Source organism: Nelumbo nucifera, chromosome 6 (genome assembly GCF_055504915.1).
Source record: "Nelumbo nucifera cultivar China Antique chromosome 6, China Antique-T2T, whole genome shotgun sequence".
Taxonomy (NCBI): domain Eukaryota; kingdom Viridiplantae; phylum Streptophyta; class Magnoliopsida; order Proteales; family Nelumbonaceae; genus Nelumbo; species Nelumbo nucifera.
Window position 1 is genome coordinate 48,181,767 of NC_142654.1, and position 9,487 is coordinate 48,191,253.

At 39.7% G+C, this 9,487-nt stretch overlaps 1 protein-coding gene and 1 non-coding gene across 2 annotated transcripts; one reads left to right on the forward strand and one right to left on the reverse strand.

The window, feature by feature from the left end:
• Positions 1-3,060: 3,060 nt before the first annotated feature.
• Positions 3,061-3,167, reverse strand: LOC148791019 (small nucleolar RNA R71). Its single transcript, XR_016078064.1, has one exon. It is a non-coding gene; the product is annotated as a small nucleolar RNA R71 (small nucleolar RNA).
• A 663-nt stretch (positions 3,168-3,830) lies between these two features.
• LOC104590827 (uncharacterized) lies at positions 3,831-9,060 on the forward strand. The gene is made up of 2 exons (XM_088890373.1): positions 3,831-5,041; positions 9,033-9,060. Exons 1-2 carry the CDS (start codon positions 3,831-3,833, stop codon positions 9,058-9,060), a joined length of 1,239 nt encoding a protein of 412 aa, XP_088746499.1.
• Positions 9,061-9,487: the final 427 nt, after the last annotated feature.

Below are 9,487 nucleotides of genomic sequence, written 5' to 3' on the forward strand. Positions count from 1 at the left end.
AGACCACCCCGGAAATTGAAGGAGGTTCAGAGGTTGAACGGCCGCATAACCGCTCAGAGCCGCTTCATGTCTAAGTCGACAGATCGCTGCCTGCCTTTTATCAAGGCAATTAAATGAAGCAAGGACTTCGAATGGACCGAAGAATGTCAACTCGCTTTTGATGAGCTCAAAAGGTACCTTGCTAGCATCCCAATGTTAACCCGACCCGAGGAGGGAGAAATTTTGGAGTTGTACCTCTCCGCGAGTGATGAGGTAGTCAGCTCAGTACTGATAAAAGAAGTAGATCGGGTCCAATGACCCATCTATTATGTTAGAAAAGTGTTGCAGGAAGCAAAGACGAGGTATCCAGAGATCGAAAAGTTGGCGTACGCACTAGTTGTTGTAGCTCGGAGACTTCAATCGTACTTCCAAGCTCATACAATCGTCGTCCTCACCAATAAGCCTCTGAGGCAAGTCTTGCTCAAGCACGAAGTTTTGGTAGGTTGAAAAAGTGGGCCATCGAACTCAACGAGTACGACATCCAGTACAAGCCGCGAACTACTATCAAGGCCCAAGCCTTAGCTGACTTTGTCGCGGAATGCACTTTTAGCACCGAGGTCCCTGAGTAGGTCGAGCCCGAGCACAACGACGAAGCTCCAATTAGTGCAACTTCTCTCCTAGTTAGACTGAACCCGACCTGGGTTGAGGAGCCCTGGATCCTCCATGTGGATGACTCGTCAAATCAGCTGGGTAGCGGGGCTGGAATCGTTCTGTATGGGCCAAGCGATGTGAAATTGGAGTATGCGCTACGCTTTGAGTTCATTGCGTCCAACAATGAAGCGGAGTATGATGAGAACGAAAAATATCATATTTTTCTCCCTTAATAATTAGCCTTTTACGTTTATTTTATGCCCAAATGCACTCATAATTCTCATATTTTGGTTTAAGGCACGAAAGGAGGCGTTAGGTGAGAAACAAGGCTAATCGGGTCATTTTACACAGTTTCGACGCCGTGTGGTAGATGGAGCATAACTCTCTCATCCGGACTCCGATTGAGATGATTCAAGATGAGTTAGAAAGATAAGGAAAAGTTATACAACTTTCATGTTTTTAGTTTTGATATATTCGGAATGTATCGAGATCAAAATCGGGTCTGAATTATCTGCAACTGCATTGGTGACGTGTTGAAGACATTCCTTAGCCTTGAAGCTTTCATCCGCGATTTCATCACTCTCCCACTCACACAAGAACGTTTTTTTATCTTATTTTTGAGTCCTTCCTAGATAAGCCAGACTTGTAGATTGACCTAGAGGAATTTTAGGAGATTTTGTAGGCTTTTCTTGGGGGAAATAGATAAGAGGAGAAAACCTAGAGAGAAGAGGAGGCAGATTGGGAGCGACCGAACCTCTCTTCTCTTCTCTGCTCTTCTCTTCACCCCTCTTCTTCATTCTCTGATTTTCTTGGAGTTTTTCACCATGACCATGCGTGGCTAAACTCTTGTACTTGGTCGAAGGAAAAAGAAGCCTCAGAATTCCACCAAACTGTGAGATCTAATTTGGTTTTTATTGTTTAATTCATGCTTTGGATATCGAATGTTCTTCTATGTTTATATCTATGATTGTTTCATTTGATTGCTAGGAAGGCCTACTAGTTTATTATTCATTACAATCTATTGCTAGATTAGATATCAAATCCGTAATTGTTTGATCCCTCTAATCTGTGAAGCAACTAGGGTTTAATGATTTGCTGCGTTAGAAATTGTTAGATCCTAGGAAGAACAGTCGACTAAATTAAATGCAACCACTTGTGCTTGTGTTGTTTAGCTTCATCGATCTCTAATATTTAATGCTATTGCTGGATTAAATCTTTAACGCTTGTTTAGGGGTTGTTCAGTAGTAAGGGCTAAGAGGATCACGTGTTTTCCGTTTAACTGATAGTAGGAAGATGCAGGAAATTAATTCCTACGATGAATATTCAAAGTTTGAATTGATTTATCTTTGCATCGATGAGCAGTAGTGTAATTCTGATGGTGAATGTTAGCCTAGACCAAGATTTGTTCCTTGATTAATTTCAGCACTCGAAGTTACCTAAATTCTCATTTAAGTTGCGTTCTTTATTAATTCTGATTTTCCTTATTTTAAATCTGATTTTCGTTACATACACCCCCCTCCATTTTTGATTCACGTAGCACATAATTTGGGTTAGATACTCTCTGTGGGAACGATCCCTAGTCTCACTACTACATTCCATCTTTACAAGTAGAGGATTATTTTTGGGTGCCTACGACAGCACGCCAAATTTTGGTGCCATTGTCGAGGAGTATTCTAATCAGTTTTGTGCTTCTCGTGATCATTGTTTAGTTCTCGAAATTTTTCAAAAGAAAAAAAAATTCCCTTTTTCTATAGATCGTTTTGATTGTTTGATTATTTTCTGTTCTATTCATTTATTTATTTGTTTAATCATTCTAGATTTTTATTTGTATTTTTTTAATTTTTGTTTGTTTTATGGTATGTCGTTTAGGGTTTATTAGGTTTTCCTCAATTTATGGTTGTAACTCGATACTCTAAGAAAGGTGATTTGCAGTTCGATCTGGAAATAGAAGGGACTTTGTGCAGGTTAAGGAGGGAAGCTCGGAGTCATTCCGAGGAGAACGATCCAGCCTTTGATTCTCTATCTGTTAGCGGATCTGATTTGTCAGAAGAGGACATCATGGCCGGAAATTGAACCCTGAAAGAGTTGGCTGCACCGGATTTAAATCAGCAATCCTTATGCATAACTTTTCCTGCTTTAGATGCTGATGTTAATTTTGAATTAAAATCTGGATTGATACATCTCTTACCCATTTTTCAAGGTCTTGTAGGTGAGGATCCTCACAAGCACTTGAAGGAGCTGCATGTGGTATGCACAAGCATGAAACCCATGGGGGTAACTGAAGAGCAAATCAAATTGAGAGCCTTCCCATTTTCTCTGAAGGATTCGGCTAAGGATTGGCTCTATTATCTACCTTATGGGAGTGTTACCACATGGAACGAGATGAAGAGGCTCTTCCTAGAAAAGTACTTCCCAGCTTCAAGGGTGGCCAATATCAGAAAAGAAATCTATAGAATAAGGCAATACAATGGGGAGTTCCTACATGAATACTGGGAACGCTTTAAGAAGTTATGTACAAGCTGTCCCCATCATCAAATCAGCGAACAACTACTTATTCAATATTTTTATGAGGGACATCAACCTATTGATAGGAGCATGATCGATGCTGCTAGTGGAGGGGCTTTAGTGGATAAAACCCCCGAGGCCGCGAGAAATCTGATTGCTAATATTGCGGCCAACTCTCAACAGTTCAGCTATTGGCTCAACCTTCTAGCAAAGCATGCTAATGATGTAATATCTCTTCCCTAGAACAACAAATTGCAAGTCTGAGCTCTCTTGTCCGTCAAATGGTTGTAGGTAACATGCAAATAGTGAAGGCTTGTGGGATATGTTCGACAGTAGGGCATCCAACTGATATGTGCCCAACTCTTCAAGCGGAGCCCGTCGAGCAAGTAAATGCGGCAGGTGGTTTTCTAGGGCAACCGCAAAGGAAATATGATCCCTTTTCAAACACGTATAATCCGGGATGGAGGGATCACCCCAATCTTAGCTATGGGAATCCACAAAACCACCAAACTTTTCAGCCATATCAGCTGCAACCCCCTAGACAACAGTTGACCCAAGCTTCTAATTCAGGTATGTCTTTAGAGGATATTGTTAAATCTCTTGCCACTAACACTTTGTTATTTCAACAAGAGACGAAACAATTTTAGCAAGAGACACGGGCCAGTATCCAACGTTTGGACAATCAGATGGGCCAAATGGCGACGGCAATTAGTTGGTTAGAGGCACAAAGTTTGGGGAAATTACCCTCTCAAACGGTTGTGAATCCAAAAGAAAATGTAAGTGCAATCGTTTTGAGAAGTGGTAAAGAGGTTGAGACACCAGCAAGGACAGAGCCCGCAGTGTCGAATCAAGGAAAGGAGAAAGACATTGTTCCCAATGATGATGAAGTACCTAAGCGTAAGTTTCCTCCTCTTTCTGCTTATAAACCGGTACCTCCTTTTCCTAATGCTTTAGTAGGAACGAGGAAAGATGAGCAGTTCAATGAATTTTATGAAACTTTCCGTAGATGCGAGACAAATACCCCCCTTTTTAATGCTCTTAAACAAGTACCTCATTATGCTAAATTCCTGAAAGAACTATGTACACATAAGAAGAAACAAAAACTGAAAGGATGTGAAAAGGTGAGAGTAGGGGAGAATGTTTCTGCAGTCATTAAAAAACTCCCCACAAAGTGCGAAGATCCAGGTATGTTCACTATCCCCTGCATGATAGGTAACACTAGAATTGAGAAGGCCATGTTAGACTTAGGAGCTTCTATTAATGTCATGCCATATTCTATATATGCTTCTTTGAAACTTGGACCTTTGAGTAAGACTGGTGTAGTGATTCAATTGGCTGATAGATCTAATGCCTATCCTAAGGGTGTAGTTAAGGATGTTCTTGTGAAAGTAAATGATTTGGTTTTTCCTGCTGATTTTTATGTGCTTGATATGGATAATGGTGATCAAACCACTCCTATTTTGATAGGAAGACCATTCTTAAAAGCATCCAAAACTAAGAAAGATGTTTATAGTGGCACACTCACCATGGAATTTGATGGTAAGATTGTTAAGTTTAATATTTATAATGCCATGAAATATCCTACTAATGATAATTCTGTTCATTCTGTTGATATGATTGATTCTTTAGCACAGGAAGCTTTTAAACTTGATGGGAAGGATGGGTTGGAGATTGCCATTAGTAAGCATCTTGAGAAAAAGGGGCCAATGTTGAATGCTGATTTGAAGGAAACGATTGCAACATTGAATGATTCTCTAGAGTTACAACAGTCAGGTAATGCTCCTTATATTATGTTGTCGATTTCTAATGGGAGACCGTTACCCTCTGTTTTGCAGGCCACGATTCCAGAGTTAAACCCACCCATGGTGGATGAAAGGGGAGAACACCGGAAGATGCAACCACGAGAGTTAGAGGATCCGATTTATGATTATCAAAAATAGGGAAGTTTGTTTTTCCTTTTTCTTTTTGTTTTTTATTTTTGCATTTATAGTTTAGTTGTTTCTGCCCTTTCTTTGCATTTTACCTTACATTGGGGACAATGTAAGTTTTAAGTGTGGAGGGAGGGGATTTAGGATTTAGGTTAGAATTTAGGTTGTTTCAAAATTTAATTTAGGTTGTGTTTTTCTGCATCAATTTAAAAAAAAAAAACTCAACTCTTTTGGGAATCAATTGAAACAGTGTTCTAGGACAACTATTGTGAATTTGGTAAAAAATATGATTAGGGAATATAGGATTCACCTGAGGCCACTCCCTTTTTAAGCTAGTCCTAAATCCAGGTTTAAGTAAATAAGGTAAATATTTAACCAAGTGATGAGACTAAAAGGAACCCTACTTTTGTCCCCTAATATTCATCTTTTTACATCACTTTAGCACTTAATTGGACTCATTACTCTTGTATTTCGATTCAGGGCAAGCAAGAAGGCAATTGGAAGAAAACAGGGAAAATCGGGTGATTTTGCATAGTTTCGGCAACATTCAGTAATCTGTGCATAACTCTCAATTCCAGACTCCGATTTGGACAATTCAAGAGGCATTAGAAAGATGAAAGGAAGGCTCACAACTTTTATGTTTTTGGTTTTTACAGATTCGGTCCGCATCAAATACGAAACCGGGCCCAAAGTCGGAGCAAGTTCACAGCCAAGCCCATTTCACAGTTGAGGCCCAACTCGCAAAAGAACTTTGAAGCAGCCCAAGTTATCAGAGCAGCCCAACTCGAATTCAAGAGCCTAGAGTTCTACTTCGAATGTAACCTCCAAGGAGGGAAAGAGTCTTATTAGATCTAAATTTTGAATGTAATCCTATAAAGATAAGAAGGTTGGGGATTAGACAAGAGATAGGATATGATTAGTTCAAAGCAGATCAGGACTCCCTGAATTTAGGATGATCTCCTAAAAGGAGTTGGAAAACAGCCCTCTCCTTTAGCTATATAAATAGGGGGGCGGACCAGTTCTAGCATCACTCAAGCATCCAAGAAATCATCAAGCAACTCAAGCTATCAAGAAGAGCAGTTCGGCCTACTGAGAAGTAGAGCATGGAGGGATTGAAATTCATGAGCAGCTAAGCTTTTTCTTTCTAGTTCAAGGGGGGAGGTTCGATTGTGTCATCGTGAGGTTCGGTATTTAATTCAAGTTCTTGCTTTTTAATTCAAGTATTCATTGGTTCTTGTGCATATTCTCATTGGATGTTAATGTTAATTAGTCTGACAAATTAATTACTATTGAATTTCCTACTGCTATCCATAGTTTGGTGATCCATAATTGTCATGAATAATGGTACAAGTAGCAATTAGATTAATATCTTTCTGGGTCAATTGTTCGTGACAGCCCTTGACTAATGTATTGACATGTTTTAACCTAAAGGGAATCAATGGAACAGAATTCAGAAATTGCAGCTATCTCAATTATTGTTATTTTGGTTTAACTGTTTTCACAAAGCTTAATGCTATCACTAATTGATATGGAACACTATCGTACCCAGTCGATTAGTGATAAGTGTTGATTGAATGCTGGGTTTGGTCAGCTGAATTAGGAAAACACAAGGTTTATTATGGCTATCCTAATTAATCTAAGGTTAAATGCTTGAATTGCAAGACTACCAGAGTCTACCTATGATCGATGGCCAATTGACTAACCCGAACCCTTGAACCAGAATTCGCTAAGACTGATTTCTCTTGTTAGTTTAGTTTGCTATTACTCTCTTTTAATTTCAGTTATTTAATTTGTTAGACAGTTTTGTATGCCCTTAGCTTCAATCAGAATGATGTACTTTATGAGTTTATTGTAAATGAATAAAAGTGCATATTTGATTCATGTTCCCTTGGTATGTTTCTGTGTAATACCCTTAAACTAGACACTGAATGAGACTCGTGTTAGTTTAAAATGTTCACAGCTAGTGGGTCGGTCTGGGGAGACCTATCCTGACAAGGCTGACACTGTGGTGCCACCAAGTCAGTTGGTGTGGCCTGTCTCAGCTGCCAGGGTGAGACCCTAGGCACATATAGTGTAGGATTAATTGAATCTATGAACTGGACCAGATTTCCAGTATTGCCCTAGACCTTGGAGATTGATGGGCAAAACTGGAAAGTTACACCCGACCCCTAGACTCGATTATGATATTGCGCTAGGTGTCGGATTGGGCTGTCTTTGATGTACCAATCAGTGAGATCCTTAGCAGGGGTCAAAACCTGGGTATGTTGGGACAGTCCGAGAATTCATCTGAGTGGGTGATCATAGTGACAGGATCAGCCCCTTTGTCGGACAAAGGTAATGATCGGGGATGCACTCTCACTGATGGAAACCAAGACTACCGGCAGCCGATTTCAACCGTTGAGATTTTTTTTGCAAAATATATTTTATATGAGGTATAAAAGTATATATATTATGGTTTCTAAAATGTTTGCAAGAAGGTTTTAATTCCCGGTATCCATATAAGTGGAGAGTGCAACACTATTCCTTGCAGCCGAGGGAGAGGTCCTCTTTTGTCAGGCAGTGTATGATCATTATGGGCTGAGAGGTTCAGTGTAAGACCATTGAGGATAATACCTGATGGGCTAATCTTGCATCTGCCCACAGTCCCTGGGTGTTACAAGGTGGCTTGGCCCAGAGACCACTTAGGGTAAGTGTTGGGCCCATAGAGCCCATTCGATGAGTTTTAGGGGGTACACTGTCTTTAACAGTGTATTTGGCTAGGCCTTGTAACAAAGGCTGGGCTGAACCCATGTGGCTGATGTGTAGATCAATGCTTGGGTCCCACGCCATACAAGGAAGCCCAACTATGATTTGGATTTGGATAAGCTGCTCCTAATTGGATTGGGAGCTGATCTTTTAGTTTAACAAAAGAAGGGGGCGGCAGCCTAAGAAAAAAGACATCAGATTTTCTTTAGTGCTGAAATCAAGAAGAGAGAATTCTGCACCCTGTGAATACTCACTTGCCGCCTCCCTGTTCTTGCCGCCCTGTTTGCCAGTTCGATCTCCAGTTGTGGGAGAAGTCAAGATTGGATCTTGACATCAGTTCTTTGAGAAAGGATTGAAAGGAAGCTGTGCTCACGTACCATTCTACTGATTCTTGCAAAGGACAGAATTCTTGGGAAGAACACTGCTGATTCTACTCCATCCTGCACTACGCCATCTTCAGTGGGAGCAGTCTTTGGATCCTTCCTTGGGCGTGAACACCTTTGTTGGGAGATATTACTTCTCCGTATCAGGTATAATTCTCTCCTACTCCTTTTAGTTCAGATCTGATTCAGTTTAAGGTTCAAGAATGATCATTGAAAATATGATTTTCTAAATAGGGAATGTGATTCCCAGTTGAAGGGATAGAAAATTTTTTGAAATTCGCCCCTTATTCTGCAATCTTTGGGTGTCCATGGGATGGATCTCTCATCCCTTCAGTGGTATCAGAGCTATGGTTCAAATCTTGAACCAGTTTGTTTCAGATCTGAACCTGTGCAAATGGGCAGAAGGTGTTCTACCCGATTTGCGTAGATATGGGTTTTGGGAAATTTGTTCCCAAAATTAATGGACGAATAATCTGAAATTAATTTTACATAAATCTGATTATTATTTAGAATTGTTCTTTATGATTTTCTTGATTTATGGGCTGTTCGTACAAGAGGAGATCGAATTCTTGGTTTGCGTAGGGAACCTGCGATTTTGCAGTTCTTGATTTTTTTTTTGATCTGTAAATAATTTTTTTTTATTTCTAGACTCAATGTATAGGTTTTCGATCTGATGTAATTATTAATAGAAATAGGATTTCTATTAATTTTATTTTAGATCGAAGATGGTGGCTTAGAAAAGGAGATTTCGTAGAGAAGGAGATTTCGCAGATGGGAGAATCGCTATCTGCGATTTGCAGTTTGTGAAACTGCATTCTGTGATCTAACCTCTGTTTTGCAGGATGGATTGTGCGAACATCCCTGATTGACTAATTCTTGTTTTTCTTTTATCAGTATTTAATTTCAAATTATTTTCTTGAATTAAAGATTTAATTAAAGATCAAACCCTAGACCCATTCGAACCAAGATTGGTTAAAATAGTTTGAATCGAATCTAGGGTTTAATCAAGGCTGAAAGTCAGCCCTAATTTTCCCACTAATGGGCCTAAGGATTGGTGTTTAATTAAATGGTTAATTCGGCCCAACCTGTAAAGGCCTAGTTTTAAAAGGTTAAAACTGCTAAAAGCCCACTTAACATTTAAAGCTATATGGGTAGAACCATTCGGCCCATATACCTAGATAATATTAATAGTTAATATTATGGATTTAAAATGGGCTTCAAATGGGCCTTACAGATGATTAATTGATTGGATCAATTTATCCCTCCATGTGATGTATGGATGTGTGATGTGCTACG

Excerpts from the sequence above, each read along its gene's own strand:
- LOC104590827 (XM_088890373.1), top strand. The coding sequence starts at position 3,831 with ATGGCGACGGCAATTAGTTGGTTAGAGGCACAAAGTTTGGGGAAATTA. Across the intron at positions 5,042-9,032 it reads CGGAAGATGCAACCACGAGA|GATGGATTGTGCGAACATCC; the intron begins GTTAGAGGATCC and ends TCTGTTTTGCAG.